Source organism: Mastigoproctus giganteus, chromosome 5 (assembly GCF_048544385.1).
Source record: "Mastigoproctus giganteus isolate SK-2022 chromosome 5, ASM4854438v1, whole genome shotgun sequence".
In the NCBI taxonomy this organism is placed as follows: Eukaryota; Metazoa; Arthropoda; class Arachnida; order Uropygi; family Thelyphonidae; genus Mastigoproctus; species Mastigoproctus giganteus.
In genome coordinates, this window is record NC_143579.1 from 147,429,491 (window position 1) to 147,448,995 (window position 19,505).

The following is a 19,505-nucleotide window of genomic DNA, read 5'->3' on the forward strand; positions in this document are numbered from 1 at the left end:
TACTCTCCTCCTTGGGTGGGGGGATGGGTACTTGCCGTCCCCTTCTTCCGCCTGGTGAAGCATGGGCCTGCCTCGCTGACTTTCTGGGGTTGCCTTCTCTGTCGTCCCCATATCTCTGTCTCCCCCCCCTACTCTGTCTAACTCGCAGGGTACACCCCACACAATTTATCAATTAATAACGTCCAAATTTAAACTGCGCTTACATAAACCTCTCTTAGCCTTTTATATTCTAGCGTTAACCCAGTCTTTTTTACATAAGCCCTTGCTACTGAAATTTTCGGAAATTAGGTGGCAGGGCCTACCAGAGTACAAAATAAAATCTACTGGGTACCTGACCTGCCTCCCCGGGACCAAGTGTGGTAACGGTGGGTCCCAACGGCTAAATGGTCATAAGAACAACGGTATACAACACTACGTATCCTTCCACTCCCCACACACTTTAAATCTCTGGCCTACACAGGGTTCTGTGCTACACAAACAGAATACACAACGCGGAGATGGGGGGGGGGAATCTCTTGGTGCCGTCAGACAACTAACACACTTGGTATTTGTCCCAATCATTTCACTGAGAACCCTGTGTGTTGTGGCAACGTCGACATCCGTTCAGCACTGAGGATTCTTTGCAGAGCTCTTCTTCACGTTCTGTCATCTTCAAAGTTTTTTTGAAGGTTGCAGGACTGTTCCGCATCCATTTGCAAACCACACTGCCAGTCGTCGACCTGGGGACTTCAGTGCCGTTCAAATGTCATGTGGAGACCGATTGTGTAAGCAGCACGCTATTATTATTCCGTGCTGAGAGACTTAGCTCCGACGATGGCGGCATCTTTTTCATAATCATACTGCAGACCCCTCGATGGCCTGACTGATTGATTGGTGTAAGTTTTAGGCACATCAGCGACATACACTGTGCTGCTACTTTATTAGGTACACCCCTGCTGTGCACACAAATGGTTTTCCCCACAACGTTGAAAGTCGCATGACTACAGTTGTGGATATAAATACAGCAGAACAACCTTTTTAGTATCAGTTAAGCGTACAAACCGTAGCAAGAATGGGGAAAAGGAGTGATCTAACAAACGTGGCAGGTAGTAGGTGCAAGACGTGCTGGACAAAGCATCTCTGAAACGGCAGTTCTCCTGAACTTTTCACGCACCACAGTTTCAAGGATCGAGAATGGTACAACGAACAGGAGACATCCTCTCAACGGCACTCCTGTGGAAGAAAATCGCTTGTTGATGAGAGAGGTCAGAGAAGGATGGCTAGAATTGTGCAAGCAAACAGACTGGCCACAATGTCATACACAATGTCAGAATACAACCTTGGTGACGAGAACAAAATATCGCAACAGACCACTAGTCGCACTTTGTCGCGAATGGACTACAACAGCCGACGGCAACATCGCGTACCTTTGTTTTCAATGAAGAAAAAGAGAGCACGCCTCCTGTGGGCACAGCAACACCAGCACTGGATTATCGAGATTTGAAAACAGCTTGGTCTGAAAGTTCCTGGGGAATCACGTTGATGGAAAGCTCAGAATTTGGCAAAAACAACATGAATCCACGAACCCGTCATGTCTGACAACTACTGTGCAAGGTGGTGGGTGCAGCATTATGGTGTGGGGAATGTTTTCTTGGCACACGTTATGTCCATTGATACCCATAGATTCGCGTCTGAATTCCATACAGTACCTAAACATCGTTACTGACCAAGTGCATCTTTTCATGTTGATAGTTTATCCTCAGTTAGATGGTTACTTCCAGCAGGATAATGCGCCGGTGCACAAAGCTCGAATCACTATTGAATGACTCCAGGAACACGAGAATGACTTTTCTTTGCTGCAGTGGGCCGCTCAGTCCGCGGATCTCAGTCCTATTGAACATCTTTGGGATGAGCTGGAAAGGGCTGTTCGCTGCAGGCCTACACCTCCGTCGAATCTCAAGGAACTGCATGACACACTCATGTGTGCATGGTACTCCATTCCTGCACAACATTTTCAGCATCTTGTTCAATCCATGCCTAGACGAATTCAGTCTGTTTTGAAGGCTAAAGGAGGCTCAACACGCTACTAGGTAGGTGTATCTAATAAAGTGGCAGCATAGTTTAAGTCACTGTAAAATATGTTGTGTGTTCGATTTTTCCTATTTTTAGACGAAAAGCCTGAGTTTTCAGTAGAAATTAAAAAAAAAAAAAAAAAAACCATGCTACCCCGCATGAGACTCGAAGACAAATCTATCAATGAGGATGGGGGAGTATCCGGGTGTTAATGGTAGGACAGTGCGTGCGTGCGTGTGTGTGTGTGTGTGTGTGTGTGTGTGTGTGTGTGTGTGTGTGTTTGCGCGCTTGCTGGCTACATCTTATGTATATACACTTACAGTGAGATTGTGTTCTGATCATTACAGGTTCTGTTGATACCACAGCGCCGTACTATGGAACTGAAATAGGAAAGTTCAAGACGTATTATCATGATGTAACTGGGACTGTATATGCCATAGACGCTAAAAATCTTCTCATCAAAGAACTAACTTACGATGGAACTGGACCAGGTAAATAAACATCTATAGAAGGTTTTGTAATTTTGTTTCATAAAAACTAAAGCTATAATGCCCAATGTGGTGGTAGTTTAGATGGATCAAACAAATACATAACATTAGTATATATTTTTTTAAAAAAATCTACTCTTTTTAATTACAATCGGTGAGCGTTTATAATTTTTTTTTTTGTTTTGGTGTTGATTACAAATATGAATTAGGTTTTGTTTTATGGCGTCATCATTTTTTTACATAAAATTGAAAAAGTGCTTCCCATAATTAAATATGTACACTCCCAACTAAACGTTTGGAATCACGTTGGAACTTCTATTGGAACATGCACTAGCCTGAAAAGAAAGGTGTCGGGCCCTGCTGTAGGTTATCGTGGAACAAGTAAATATATTGGCAGTGATAGGGTAACTAAGAATGGGAACATGTGCATGTGCGGTAATGCTAGGATCATTGTAAATAAATTTGATGAGTTTGATTTGAAATGACAGGAGGATTTGATGAATTTGACAGGGCAGGAAGGGTTATGCTCTTAGTTAAGAAGCATATTCAATTTAAGGCAGTTTCATCCAGTCGACATGGATCACCAGTGTAATGTTGAGTCAGTTTGGTGTGTTATAAACATCGGGAAAATAAAACAGAGTAGGAGTGAGTTATAGGCCTAATGAAAATGATGAGAATATCATCCAGCTATACACAAAAATAAAATAGTGTGCCTGTAAATTAGAATGTCTTATAATGGGGGATTTTAATTTACCAGAGGTTTTGTGAGTTGGTCACTCACACACTAGAAACACATCTGTAGATTTCTTGAATGACTGTCTTCTGTAGCAGCATGTTATAGAGGCAACAAGAGGAAAACACTCTTGAGTTCGTTATCAGCAGTGTTCTTTGTGCATTAAGAATCTGCAGGTAAAAGACTCACTGTGTGGCAGCGATCACAATGTACTAATGTGGAATTGAATTAAAGATAACTATTGTCAAGGGTAAAGGGAAAGGCTTTCGCTCTCATAAGGGTGACTACAGTGGTTTTAGAGAGTTTTAAATTCTATGCAGTGGGGCCCAAATGATGTTACCAACAGCAAATTCTAAATGGGAAGCATTCGGAGAAGAAATCACAGAAGCTACTAGGCTTTTCACACCAACGAAAAAGTACTATTCAAGACAGACTTAAATGGATATCAGATGAATTATTGAGACAAGTGGCAGACAAGAAAAGTGCATGGATTCATATAAATTATCAGGTAATTCCAAAGCCTGTGGTAGATATATATTTGCTTGTAATCAAGTCACAGAGGAGGTTAGGCAAGCTAAGGCAGATTATGAGCAGTCTCTGCTAAAGAAGACAAAGAAAAGCAGCAGACTTATAATCATATTAACGGTAGAAGTAAGGGGTTGAACCACATTGGGCCACTTGATGTCAATAGGTTAACTACTGATGACCCTGTTTAGGTTTCTGACAAATTGAATAGGTATTTTGCATCTATATTCACACAAGAGGAATTCTTTACGGGAGGCGAAGCCAGAAGTTTATCAAACTCTAATGGGAAGCAAAATGATTTTGTGAAAACTGAAAGGAAAAAGAAATTGTAGAAACTGAATATAAAAAAAGCGCCTGGGGTGGATGAAATCCACTCATTTATATTAAGGAAAGCAGCAAAGGAGGTAAGCAACCCTTAGCCATAATTATGAGAGCACCTTTAGATTCAGGGAAGGTGCCTACGGACTGCTGATGTGCGATTGTTATCCCCAATTCATAAATGGGGATCAAAAGGTGACATGAGTTATTACAGACTTATTAGCGTCTGTTCCAAGGAAAATAACGGGGTCACTAAGAAGTAATGCAGGATCATCTGGAATGCAACTATACGCAGTCACTGCATGCATTTTTTAAGTGGCAGTCTTGTCTAACCAATCGGATAGATTACTATGATGCAATGATCAAGATTGTTGTTATTTGGTTTTTAGGAGCATTAGCAACTAAGGCCATATTGCTCCGGGAATATGCTGTGGTCATTCTCTGACCTTTCCGCATCCTCCGTATTTGGTGGTGACGGGCTCGAACCCCGGTCTAATCAAGAAAGCGTGTGCTATGCACTACTGGTCCTTCCCACCTGGCTACGGAGGCGCCTAATGATCATGGAACTGAATGCAAAAAATAATTTTGATATTATATACTTGGATTTCAGGATGGTTTTTGATACTATTGCACATAAAAGACTGCTGTACCAACTGAAGCAATGTGGCGTTAAGATCAAGTTACTGCTGTGGATAAAGGGATGATTAAGCGAAAGAAGACAGAGTGATTATCAATGAGCACTACTCTTAGTAGACTTAATATTATTAGTCTACGAAGAGTTTCCCCAGGGTTCAGTGCTGGGCCCATTGTTGTTTTCGATATTTATGAAGGTATATCAGGCATAATGTATAAATTTGCAGATGATGCAAAAGTTGGCAGTGTGGTTAATGACAACAGTGACGGTGTGCTACTGCAACAAAATCTAGAAAAGTTAGGTAGCCAATCGAAATTCAAATTTCGATTGGCAGAGAAATGTCAGTTGAAGTTTAACATTGACAAATGCAAGGTACTGTCATATGGGTAGCAGTAACTCCAGAGTAACTTATCAACTGTGTGATACTACACTCAGGGTAGTGGAAAATGAAAAAGATTCAGAGGAAATTGTCCAGTCAGATATGAAATTCTCTGAGCAGTGCGGACATGCTGCCAGGACAGCTCATGGGATTTTGTCAATGATGTACAGAAACTTTGCTAGCAGAGATAAAGAGGTGATTATCCCTTTGTACAAGGCCATGGTTAGGTCGCATCTTGATTACTGTATACAGGTCTGGAAGCCTCACTTTAGAAAGTATGTAGATCTGCTCAAACGTGTGCACAGAAGGGCAACCAGCTTGGTGAAGGAAATAAAAGGGTGCTCTTACTAAGAAAGGTTCTGCAAATTGCAGCGTCTGGAGAATAGGTTTGTTTGTTTCGGGATTTATTAGGCGCATCGGCAACTATGGCCATAGTGCGCCAGGAGAATAGGTAAATGGGAAAATCTGATTGAGGTGTTTAAGGCCTTGAATGGATTACCTAAGCTAAATGTTAATAGAATTCTTCCTCTTGCTGAACTGCACACACGAGATGTTGTTGTTGTTGTTTGGTTTTTAGGAGCATTAGCAACTAAGGCCATATTGCTCCAGGATATGCGGTGGTCATTCCCTGACCTTTCCGCATCCTCCGTATTTGGTGGTGACGGGCTCGAACCCCGGTCTAATCAAGAAGCGTGTGCTACGCACTGCTGCTCCTTCCCACCTGGCTACGGAGGCGCCGCACACACACGAGAGGCATAAATTCAAGTTGGGAATGGTTTGTTGCAGGAAAGATGTGAGGAAATTTGCTTTAAGCCAGTGCGTGGTTGATTGTTGAAACAGGCTTTCATCTGTTGTGGAAATTAATGGCTTCAAGGAAAAACTAGAAAAATTCTTGGATGGTGCGGATGGTTGAAGTGTGTAGTTTTTTTTTGTTTGCTGATACTATATAAGCTTGCTTTCTTGCTGTCATTTTCCAGACCAGTACTATTACTGCAATTGTGTTAATTTTCAAAGTTTTTATTAAAATAGGACAACTTTTTTCCCCCACTTTTTATTAAAATATTTTCTATTATGTATAAAAATCAATAAACTTAAATAATATTTAAGAAATATATAAGCAATTTCTAGAAAATTCGAGAATATTTCAAAACGGAGTAGAAGACTCCTGGATGTGGCAGAACATTCCGGAGTCTTCTACAGAAGATTCTTGAATGTTGTAGATGATTCTAGAGTGTTTTTAAATAATATAAATTGATGGGTGTTTGATTTTATTAGTTAAAACTCTTACCTCTCAATTCAGAGGGGTAAGAGCCGTAAACTCAATGCAGAAAGAATGTTTGGTGTAAGTTTTGTTTCATGATCAACATGGCAAGGTATAAGGACAAGAGCATTAAAAAGTGATATATAACTCTGTATAAATTAAGTTATTCCATGAAAAGCACTGGCGAAAAACTAGGGTGTTTCATTTAAAGGAATACAAAATACCATTCGACGATTCAAGGAGACTCGCAATTTAAAAGACAAATCACGAGCAGGACGATCGCGCATAACAACGGAAGCACAAAATAAGATCGTAACACTGATTTCTAAACGCAATAGACGACTTACTGCAGCAGATATCCGAGCTTAATTCAATAGACACAGAAACACCCGTGTTCCAGGATAGAATGGTATGGATGGTTGAAGTGTGTAGTTGTTTTGTTTGCTGATACCATATAAGCTTTCTTTCTTGCATCATTTTCCACGATCACTACTACTGCACATTTGTTAATTTTCAAAGTTTTTATTAAAATAGAACCAACTTTTTTTTCTCCAATTCCCAAATACATCCAACGTAAAATTTCGTCTTAAACAAGCAGGACTTCATGATCGTGTAACGGTCGGAAAATCCTTATTAAAACAGGAAAATCGAAAAGAATTTCGAAAGGCTTGGGATAAGAGCTATCAACATTAGACAATTGAAGAATGGAGAAACGTACTGTTGACGAATCCAAATTTGAAATTTCTGGATCCAAGCGTAGAGTCATGTGAGACGATCAACTGAAATAAAAAATGGTACCATATTGTTTAGTGCCTAAGTCCAGCACTGGATTGGTTCCATTATGATCTGCGTTTGCTTCTGGCTTTCTGGAGTGGGTGACATCGTCAGAATTGAAGGAATATTAAGAAAAGAAGGCTATAAAAACATTCTTGAAAATAATACAATATCTTCAATAATTGGACTTTGTGGAAGAAATTATGTTAAAACAAGACAATGACGCCAAGCACAGCTGTAAGCTGTGCAAGGACTTTCTAGCAACTAAACAACAGGAGGGGGGGAGTGTTGCAAATTATGGTGTGGCCATCCCAGCACCCGACTTAAACCCAATACAGCTTTTATGGAATCATTTAGACTGTCAAGTCCGTGAAGTCTTCCCATCTTCACAAAATTTATGGGAACCTTGCAGATCGTTTGGAATAATATCAGTAAAAATACCATTATAAAATTAATCGCCAGAATACCATGTCTGTTTAAGGCAGTGATAAAATGTCGTGGAGAATATATTGATGAAAATATTTTCCACGAGATTTTTGTGACAATCTTTTAGTAGACCTTTAATTTATAAAAGGACTAAAAACGGTTTTTCATAACGCTCCTGAATTCCTACCACGCCTCCACATCTTTCTGAAACCGAAGTTGTGAAATTAACATTTTGTAGGAGCTTTTAGTCAATATGTGGAAAGATAAAATCCCCCATTATAACACCTTCTGATTTACCTCTCCGCTCTATTTGTCTGTATAGTTGTTCGTTATACTCACTACAGTCATTTGGCCTGTAACACTTCTCTCATTAGGCGCGTTCGCATTTATGCGTAATGTACAAATTGGCGTAATTATGCCAATCCGTCCGTTCTGCCCTCGTGGGTAGCACAATTGGTAGGATCACCGTCCTCCTTGCACCGGGTGGAAAAGACCTGAATTCGACTGGAGGAATTTTTATGGGTATATTTGGATCTTAGAAAGGCTTTTGATACTGTTGCACATGGAAGACTGCTGCACAAATTGGAGCAGTGTGGCATTGGACGCAAATTGCTGCTATGGATAAAAGGATGGTTAAGGGGAAGAAGACAGAGAGTGATAATCAATGGACACTGCTTATCGTGGACTAATGTTATTAGTGGAGTCCCTCAGGGTTCAGTGTTGGGTCCATTGTTGTTTTCTGTATTTATAAATGATACTGATGATGGCATATCAAGCTTAATGTCCAAGTTTGCAGACGATACAAAGGTTGGCAGGTTGTTAAGGACACTATTAACGCTATGCTGCTGAAACAAGATCTGGAAAGGTTGAGCAGATGGGCTGAGAGGTGGCAAATGAAGTTGAACATTGACAAATGTAAAGTACTACATATGGGAAACAGTAACTCCAGAGCAACGTATCAACTCTGTGGTACTACACTGACAGTGGTAGAGAATAAAAGGGACCTGGCGGTAATTGTGGAGGCAGATATGAAGTTCTCTGAGCAATGCAGATGGGCTGCAAGAGTAGCTCATGGTGTCTTGTCAATGATATACAGGAATTAGGAGGTGATTATTCCCTTGTATAAGGCAATGGTCTGGCCCCACCTTGAGTACTGTATGCAGGTCTGGAGGCCTCATTTCAAGAAGAATGTAGAGCTGCTGGAACGAGTACAGAGAAGGGCAACAAGATTAGTGAATGGAACAAAAGGTTGCGCTTACGAAGAAAGGCTTAAGTTTTGAAAATTACAGTGTCTGGAGACTAGGCACCGGCGAGGTGATCTGATAGAAGCAAGAAGAATTATGATACGGAAGGACGACAAGCTTGTTCCAACATAATATTATATTGACCTTAATACACCAAATTTTACGACCTCAGTTAAAGCACTGCCTACCTACTCTGCCGTATCCAACCATATATTCCAAACCCTTTAAAATGTTTCAAGTGCCAAAAGTTTAGTCATTCCCAGATAACATGCAGAGGCGAAACTACTTGTCCTAACTGCGGGTCAAAAAATCATTCACAAACAGAAAAGACTCCGGAATGTCCAAATTGCAAGAGTGACCATCCAGCATACTCAAAATCATGCGACCTCTGAAAAACTGAAAAGCGAAAACTGAAAAAATAATACAAAAGTATAAGATCGAGAATAAGGTCACATAACAAGAAGCAAGAAAGTCAACAATCCCAAAAAGCACGTACGCTTTTTGGGATTGTTACACAAAAGTGCCAAGCTGTTTCAACCCAAACTGAGGTATCAATTCCGCCCAATACATTCATTGCAGAATGCACACGATCTGTGCTATCAACACATCATCCTACCACCAAACATGTTCTAGTTGATGAAATAAGTAATACCCCTATCTCATTTCCGCCTAAAATCTCATCATGTGATAAAATGTCAAATAAATCACGAAGGCAACAAGCCACCGAATTGCAAAAGCTAAACTCAAATAGAATGGACTCTGAAGATATAACTGCACAATATGAAACAGTCCTTGATCTTCATGCAGAAGACAGTATGGAGACTGGATTTTCACCTGGTCAAACTGATGAGGTAGAAAAGAGTACAGATTCCCGACGCCCCAATTTTCCTAGAAAAGATAAAACGAAATATGACCGTCAAAAGCAAACCACTCACAAGAAACAGACAGACTCGCCTTCCATCTTCAAATCCAGATAATGCAGCACATTGTACAATGGAATTATAGAGGTTTAAGCAGAAATACCGATGACATTATGATTTAATCTCCCGATATAATCCTGTAGCCATTTGCTTACAAGAAACTAATCTAACTCCACGAGTAACACCAACAATCAAAAATTTTACATTTTACAGAAAAGATAGAAAATCTTCATTATCCGCACGTGGAGGCGTTGCGATTTTAGTTGAATACAAAATACCTTCTAGCAACATTCCGCTTCAGACCAACTTAGAAGCTGTTGCAATACGTATATCAGTTAGACAAATTCTAACTCTAGTATCACTGTAACTTCCACCTAACAAGATGTACACGTGCAAAGACCTAGAAGACCTCATAAAACAAATACCACCACTTCTTTGTATCCTTAGTGACTTCAGTGCACATCATCCATTGTGGGGATCAGCCCACATGGAAAATAGAGGACACTTGATAGAGACGATACTAGAGCAACTTAATCTAACGTTACTAAACACTGGTAAAAATACTTATACTCACCTTCCCACTGGATCTATGTCAGCAATTGATTTAACAATCTGTTCCCCCATATCATATCCTAGTATAGAATGGCAGTTTTAAATGATCCACACAATAGCGATCATTTTCCAGTTAAATGCAGAATCCAAAACACTACAAACCCCATGCGCTTGTCATCGGGTAAAATGGAAATTCTCAAAACCAGATTGGGAAAAATATTCAAACCGTCTTTCTTTTGACAGCCAACTGATTAAACTACAACAAATTTCTGAGGTCACTGAGCATATTACTGAGGAAATACTAACCGCTGCAATACCTCAGGCCTCTGCATGTAAACGCAATCTTAAACACTGGTGGAACGAAGCTTGTAACAATGCCAAGGAGGAAAAAAATAAAGCTTGGAACCTGTTCCGGAAGTTTCCAACTACCAAAAACCTAATTCAATATAAAAAGCTTAAGTCAAAAGCTAGACAAATTAGAAGAAAATCCAAAAAGGAATCATGGATACAGTTTTTCTCCACTATTACAAGGACACTAGCAGTCGACTGATATGGAAAAAGATTATTCGGCAATTAAATGGCAAATATCTACCTCCTTCTCCCATTTTAACCAAAAATGGACAGGAAATATCTTCTTCTGAAGAAACAGCTAACGCCCTTGCAGAAACCAGACATCTGCCACTTCATTGTATGGCAACTCCTTTCTTCAAATCAAAGCTTCGGCTGAAAGGTACAAGATAAAATTCCATACTACCCATTATCCTGCCTATAATCAACCGTTTAACCTATTTGAAGTGCAAATAGCATTAAATAGATCACCCAATAGTGCAGCAGGACTGATGGAATATATTATGTAATGCTAAAACATATAAACAGTACGGCCTTGAATTTACTATTATTGTTCTACAATCGAATTTTTCTTGAAGGTACATATCCATCTTCATGGAATCATTCCATTATTTTAGCCTTTCCTAAACCAGGAAAAGATCACTCACTTCGAGCAAATTACCGACCTATCTCTCTAACCAGCTGCCTAAGTAAAATCCTAGAAAGAATGATACATAGACGGCTTACCTGAGTTCTTGAAACTAAAGCACTGATGAATAATAACCACTTTGGATCTATTGGTGAAAGCCGAGACTAACATCCATAATGCTTACGTCAAAAATGAACATCTTGTAATGGTAAGTCTCGACATTGAAAAGGTTTTCGACACTACTTGGAGGTATGGCATATTGAGAGAACTTTTTTTCCGTAGGATTGCGAGGGCAGTTACCAGAATTCATTAGAAATTTTCTTCAACATAGAACCTTTCAGGTCCGCTATCAATCTGTACTTTCTAGGTCCTACACTCAAGAAGGTGTCCCACAAGGATCAGTACTTAGCTCTATCCTTTTTTTCACATAGACTGAACACCATAACACAGAACATCCCCAAGCCGACCGGGCTAGCCGAGTGGGTAAAGTACCTACCCGGCAACCCAAAGGTCGCGGGTTCGATTCCCGCCTCGGGCTTGGATCAAAAGTACTGCAAAAACCTTGGGAGGTGCAATATGGCCACAGAAGCCGATGCGCCAACAACTACCAAATCAAAAAAAAAAAAAAAAAGAACATCCCCAGTACTGTAGAACTATATATGTATGCTGACGATCTTACTATATCTTGCCGTTCACAAAACATTCATACCATTGAAAGACAGCTGCAACTTTCCATAAATAAGTTGGAGACATTGGCATTGCAGAATGGATATTGTTTATCGGAACAAGAAACAATTGCAGTTCACTTCTGCAAAAAAAACGTAAGCTACACCCAGAACCGGATTAAAAAGCCATTTGATCCCTCTCACGAGAAATCTTCGTTTCCTAGGTTTAATATTGGACACCAAACTTAACCTTGTTTCACATATCACATACCTATGAACTGTTTGTTTAAAGAAACTTGATATACTTAGGTCCATTTCTGCTATGACATGGGGTGCTGATTTGTATCGTGCTATTATCAGTTCTCGTTTAGATTATGGTGCTGTTATATATGATTCGGCTAGGAAAAGTGCATTATTTAAACTTAATACCATCCAACACAGTGCCCTTCTTACTGTTCTGGGCGCGTTTAGAATACCCCCCCCCCCGTCCAGGGTCTGTATGTAGAGGAACACGAACCTCCGCTTCACCTTAGAAGGAAAATGGTGCTTATTAATTATGCAGCTAAAATTCAGAGCCTTCCAGTCCATCCTGTTCGACCGTTGCTTTCCAACCCTGAATAGACAGAATTCTATAACAGTAAACCGCTGGCATTAGAATAAAAGATTTGTCTCACTCCTGGAATATTGACTTTGATAACCTGCTTCAAGAGAGCGATGATCCACCTGATCCGTAAATCTCCCTCATTGCGATACCTACTTTCAGCAATAGGGAAAGAAATCCCTGCCAAGTGAAAATATCAAACAACTACATAAAGAGCATGCCCTCAACAATACACAAAGTTGCCTAATATATATACAGATGGCTCAAAAACAGGTTCTGCCGTTGGTGCCGCGGCTGTCTTTTCTTTTTTTACAGCCTCTACATCACTACCGGTTGAATGTAGCAGTTATACTGCAGAGTTATATGCGATTAAAGTAGCCTTACAGAATATTAACGCTTTTCACAATGCTAGCAGTGTAATATACATCGATTCCATGAGTGCAGTGTCTGCATTGGGCAATCAGTTTTCAATATCACATCTCATTAAAAAAAACAAAATCATTTCCTGTTAATTCATATACGAAGTAGGACTCATTCAGTGAAATTTTGCAGGATTCCAGGGCATTTCTGGTATCGTAGGTAATGAGAGAGCAGATCAGGCAGCCAAAAAACCAAACAGTACAACATCAGAAAATTACTACCAAGTACCACATATAGATTATTTGAAGCATATAAAAAAAAAAGTCTGTACATTTCAGTGGTCAGAAATATGGAAGTCACAAAGGAATAACAAATTGCTCCAAATCAAACAAGAACCAGCATTGTAGATTTCCAGCTTCAGACAAAACAGACAGGAAGAAGTTGTATTAGCAAGAATAAGGATAGGACATACGCACCTAACACACAGAGGTGTATTGCTGAAAAAAAAAAAAGTAGTACCGGAACGCTTGTTCTCCAGAAGACTATATGATAACGCCACATCGACTGTACAGTAACTGAATCAGACTTCAGTCAGACTCGCGGTTCATAGAACAACCAGTTCTAGCGTTCAGCTCATGGCGAATCAAAATGCAGCGTTCGCACGCATCACAGTATTTCTCATTAGTTGGATCTCTTTATCTAACACATGGGAAAACAAGGGAAAACAAAGGATTTAAATCAGCAGCCATGAGCAGTAATACAGAAAGACAAATGATACTGAAACTGAAGAATAGCGATGGTGTACTTATAAACAGCAGAGAAGGCATATTTCAAATAGCAGAAGACTACTATAGAGAATTATACAAGGAGCAGGGGAATGATGCCAGCAGTGGGGAAGATGGATTGCAAAGTAGCAACACATACGACATACCCGATATTCTTCCTGATGAGGTAGAACATGCATTGAAGAAAATGAAGAATCAGAAAGCCCCGGGGGAAGATGAAGTTACTGTAGAGTTGTTAAATTGGGAGGAAGAGGCATAACACAAAAACTGGCAAGGCTCTTCACAAAGTGCATTAGAAAAGGTGTGACGCCTAAGCAGTGGAATAATGCAATCATAGTTTTGCTGCATAAGAAAGGAGATAAATCAGAAATTGGAAATTATAGACCAATTAGCTTGTTATCCCACATCTACAAGTTGTTCACAAGGGTCATTACTAACAGATTAGAAAGAATACTGGATGAGAATCAACCGAAAGAGCAAGCTGGCTTTAGGACAGGATTCTCAACTATGGATCACCTTCATGTAATATCACAGCTAATGGAGAAAGCAAATGAATATAAAACACCATTATGCCTGGCATTTGTGGATTATGAAAAGGCATTTGACTCCATACAGCATAAGGCAATGTTTCGGGCACTGGAAAGACAAGGCATTGATACCCCATATATTATGATTTTGAAGAAAATATACGAGAGTGCTACCTCCTTTATTAGACTAGACACAGACAGTAGGAAATTTAAAATTGAGAAAGGAGTTCGACAAGGAGACACAATATCTCCGAAGCTGTTTACTGCTGCCCTTGAGGAAGCTTTCAGAAGATTAGACTGGTCGCAGAAAGGAGTCAATGTGAACGGAGAGTACCTAAACCATTTACGATTTGCAGATGACATTGTGGTCATAAGCCATGATCCCAAAGAATTAGAGGAAAATCTTAATCAGTTATGCACAGCTAGTAAGGATTTTGGACTAAAGATGAATATGGCTAAAACAAAAGTAATGATGAACAAGTATGCCACTGAAAGGGAAATAATGATTGAAGGAGCAGTAATTGAAAAGGTGGAGTCATATACTTATCTGGGACAAGTTATTAGCTGTAATAATGATAAATGGCTGGAAGTCAAGAGAAGAATAAATTTTGGATGGATAGCATTCAGGAAATATAGTCACATACTGAAGTGCAATATCCCAGTTTGTCTGAAACGTAAAATAATGGACCAATGTATACTCCCCACCATGACTTATGGAAGTGAAACTTGGGCACTCACCAAAAGAATGGAAGAGAAGCTGAGAACCACACAGCGAAGAATGGAACGAATCATATTGGGAATAAGACTGTTAGATAAGAAGAGAAACACATGGATTAGGCAACAAACTCAAGTAAAGGACATTCTTATCAAAACTAAAGAACTAAAATGGTCTTGGGCAGGACACATAGCTCGAAGACATGATGACAGATGGACTAAGAAAATAACAGAATGGTATCCAAGAGGAGCTAGAAGAAAACCTGGAAGACAAAGGCGGAGATGGATAGATGAAATTCATGAGTTTGTGGGTAGTAAATGGATGTCCAGTGCTCAAAACAGAAGGAACTGGAAAGTTGCTGGAGAGGCCTTCATCCTGCAGTGGATTGAAAATGGCTGATGATGATGATCTAACATATTGTACTTTAGTAAGAAACGTTCAAGTTTCATTGTGAAATTTATATTTTTGTTTTTAAATAAATTTATAAAGAAATCTATTCATTTTAAAGATTACTATTAATATATATTTTTAGTAGCAATGAGTGAAATAGATATTTCTCCCTCCCCTTTGATTATGCCATTGTTTAAAAATAGGTGTAAATTTAATGCTTTTCTATTATGATATTTAGAAAAAATGTACCGACGTCGTTCCGGTGCTTTCTGGCCCGAATATACCACCGCTAACACATGTTTCTACTCATGGGAGATGACCCACCTCGATGCACGCATTGTACGTTACCACCTACAGTCAAGCGTATACTTTTAGATTGTCCTCACTATTCCCATTTCAGAAAAAGTATTTGTATCTTAAATGCACGATAATTCTTCTCATATACAAGTATTATTATAATGAAAAAATGTATTATGCAAATTATGAATCATCACTAACGCGTCAGTATTTTTTTTACGATTTCGATCAAAATATACAGAACATGTGCGCAACATAGAAGAGTAAACTAGTAAAAACAATAAATTTAATAAGCAGAGATTTTCGTTTTGGTGGCGTTCTTCCTTCTCCTCATTTAACGCCAACAGAACAAATTTGCCTTAGTGACACCTATAGTTGGTTGTTAATTAATGCTAAGGTTGAAGTCATGCGAGTTGTTATTCACCGAATTGATTTGCAATTTATTAATAGATGCCTTCTTTTGGAGTGGGAACACAAGTAGACCTGACGCCACGGGCTTCATTATTCCAGATGAAAAAGGAGGGTAAGTATTTTGTACCTGCTAAACTAAGCTTCAAGTAATGACCTCTTTTGGTCCTTTTATTTTAACTGCTGTTATTCAGGAGAAAAGCCATTATTTTCCCTCTTCCTCACTTATACAAATACAGTAATCTTAATTATTATTATAGCATTAAGCAATTAACATTTACTGCTGGTGATTACAGCAGAAAAACGGCAAAAACTGAACATGGACGCAATTTTTGGGATGCAATACACTGGCGCCTCATATCTTTAGATGCTTTGGAGCAAAAATAAAGCAACAGCAAACAATATTGATGTCTAATGGTCTTAGTTGCCCTAGAGCAAACCAACAACTCTAAACTCCTCTGGCAACTTTTAAAAGGAACTAAAACTCATCCTATATCATAGAGTTACTGGATTCCAATAATCAACCAGTAAATTCGCTTTGTTAGGTCAATTTATCCGCTAACATATATTTTATTTGGGGCACCATCACTGAAGCAGTCTATACCTCAAAAACCCTAAATCGAGCAAGAAAACAAACATTTTTTTTATTAGGTTAAGTGTATGTTAAATGCCAAAACAACTAAGGCTATGAGACATAGATATATTTAAGTAATTGAGTATTCTTCGGTCAGTTTTCTCTTTTGCTGAAAGAGAAATCAGAGTTTCATGGAGGGGGGGGGAATCATGCCGCACTTTTTTTTTTAAACCTGTTGATTAAATATATTGATTTAAACTCTCCTCGTCACGCTTCAAAACCAAACAACCAATTCACGAATAGGTCAATATTAACCGCTAATTTCAGTCATCTCGTTTATTTATTTTAGCTAAAAGATCAAATTTCCCTGTTTTCAATTTGGCCTTTTAGTTAAGTAGAGAAATAAATCACTTTCTATAGCAATTACTTGAATTCAATTAATCGCAATTTTTACCAATATATCTTGACGTTTCTCCTGATTCTTGTCAACTCTATTCAGTGGAGAACTGTGTGGAGAAATAATATACAATATTTACAAATCAAATCTCTACTATCTTTATAATAATCATGATTAAGTATGGATACGCTGATTAAAACTGAACGCGTCACTGGCACTAATTGGTATTCTGCAACGCTGTTACGAAAAATGCTTTCTAATATTCTTTTCGATGACTAAGTTAAAACATTTTTTTAATCTCTTCTAACTGTATAATTTCGCTCTGCTTGTCAGGAATTCCCTTGATCCTCTGGATTGAGCAGCAAACTTTTACTCCTACAATCTGGTGCGCGTTTCTCCTCCCTCCTCAGAACTCACTTTGGATGAGGTTCTCCCCTCAGCTCCTTCTTTTCAGGATTTTTTGTAGTCTGAGCAACAAAAACAGGATTTCTGCGATCAACCCCAACGAGAGGGAGATGGTCCGTAGTACCCTGGCAGCAATTTTTAAAGGGTCCTGCGATCGAGTCTTTAATATTACATTTTTAAGTAATTAAATTCACTTTTAACAATAGGCAAAACAAAACTACAAACTTAAAATAAGAAAAAACGTTTTTTTAAATCTTGTTGCTTTATTATATATTAAACTCGTTGATTTTTTTAACCTTCACATCTAAATCCTGCTCAATCAGTTTCAACTTCTCGAATATCTGCTACCAATTCCTTACATGGCGATCTCCAGGTAATTCTCAAGTGGGGCAAAGACAACTTAGTTGATTTCAATCCTTCTAAAACTCAGTCTTGTCTTATATCTCTCAAAAAGGATTCTTCTGCTCCTATGCTTATCTTTAGTGACACTCCGATTTCTAGGCAAGATGATAGTATCTCTTTTGGGGATTACCCTGACTTCTAATCTCTCTTGACACAAGCACATTACAAATTTTGCTTCCTCTGCATCTAAAAAAAACTTGGTTTTCTCTTTCGCTCTCGGCGTTACTTTTCTTCCAAACAGCTTCTCACTCTGTATAAATCGGAAATCCGCCCTGCCATGGAATATTGTTCCCACATCTGGGGTGGTGCCCCCAAAACCTCTCTCAGGCTTCTTGATTCCGTTCAGAAGAGGGCAGTTGGTTAATTAATGATTCATCTCTAACAGAGTCTCTCCACTCTGTCTCATTGACGTACTGTTTCTGCTGCATGCCTCTTCTACAGATACTTCCATGGGCACTGTTCTTCTGAATTAGCTTCTATAATTCCCTCTCTCTCTTTCAAAACAGTCCGAACACGTGCCGCCACCAGCCGACATCCATTTACTGTACAACTCCAAACCCACAGAACCAACTGTTCATCTTCCTCCTTTATTCATTCACCTGCCGTTTTCTGGTACGGCCTTCCTTCATGCGTATTTCCTGAAAATTACAATCTACAGAAGTTCAAGTCCAATGTCAGCAAATATCTTCTTTCGTCTTCTCAACCTCCAACCCAAGCACGGTACTAAGTACTATAGGTTCTAACACCTCCCGTGTTAGGGGTTTACATAAAAAAAAAACCATATGGACACAGGACACCCACAAAAACACATGTATGCGAATACTAGGGGGAGCCTCATGCACTTTGCACCGGGGCCCACGTTAGTTCTCGACTTACCTTCTACGATACAGGAAACAGCAGTCAAACTTCCCACTTACCATAACCTCTGCTGCTCTTCTTACGCAAAAGCTGCCCTTGTTCTCCCATTAGTGATGGTAACCAGCTGCTTCTCTCTTATGCAGCGACTTTGATTTATACCGTCTGCTAACGTCATTTCATACTTTCAGGGCGCTTCATCTAGCTGGGCTGGATGGAGAACTAATTACTGAAAGTGTTTGCCAGTTCAAAGGCCAATTTTCTTAAACATTTGCACAATACGACATGATACTGTTTGTATCTATTCAAATATGCGTATTTTCTCTCTGTCATTTCTTATTTTATTTCAGTAAGAGTGAATTCGCAACTCATAATCAAAATTTGTTATTTCTTATTCGCTATTCAAACATTGGATCTGAAATAACATTTAAATCGTTTAATAATTCTTGATCCGTTATATGTCACTGAACGATTTTACTGTATATTGCTGCGTGGCTTCAACTATGCTTCATTAACTATATTAATACTTTGTTATCCTATAGTTAATCTTTGCTGTTTTGTTTTTTAAATCTATCTACAGTAATTATATTTTTACCTCTTGAATGTTGTTAAATGCATTTCTGATGGGCTAATCGAATACTGTAATCAACTAACTATACTGCTCTACCTCAATATCTGGACACGCCTCGGTTGATAATTAGTCACGCCCTACTCAAGCACTACGTCACATAAATATGCTTGTAGGTATTCGAGGAGACAGTAGTACGACTGTGAATGCAAGATGCCGCGATCGACGGGGTTTAGAGGCTTCCAGCGCGAATGATGTGGGCTACTTAAGCAAT

General features: G+C 39.1%; 1 protein-coding gene across 1 annotated transcript in view; it reads left to right on the top strand.

Annotated features, from left to right (window-relative positions):
• LOC150085755 (protein Skeletor, isoforms B/C-like) overlaps positions 1–19,505 on the top strand; it is a 120,681-nt gene that overhangs the window by 47,155 nt on the left and 54,021 nt on the right. Inside the window, exons 2-3 of the mRNA XM_090374680.1 lie at positions 2,400–2,543; positions 16,073–16,145. Of these exons, the coding sequence (XP_090230806.1) occupies positions 2,400–2,543; positions 16,073–16,145 (217 nt within the window). The remainder of the gene's footprint in view (positions 1–2,399; positions 2,544–16,072; positions 16,146–19,505) is intronic.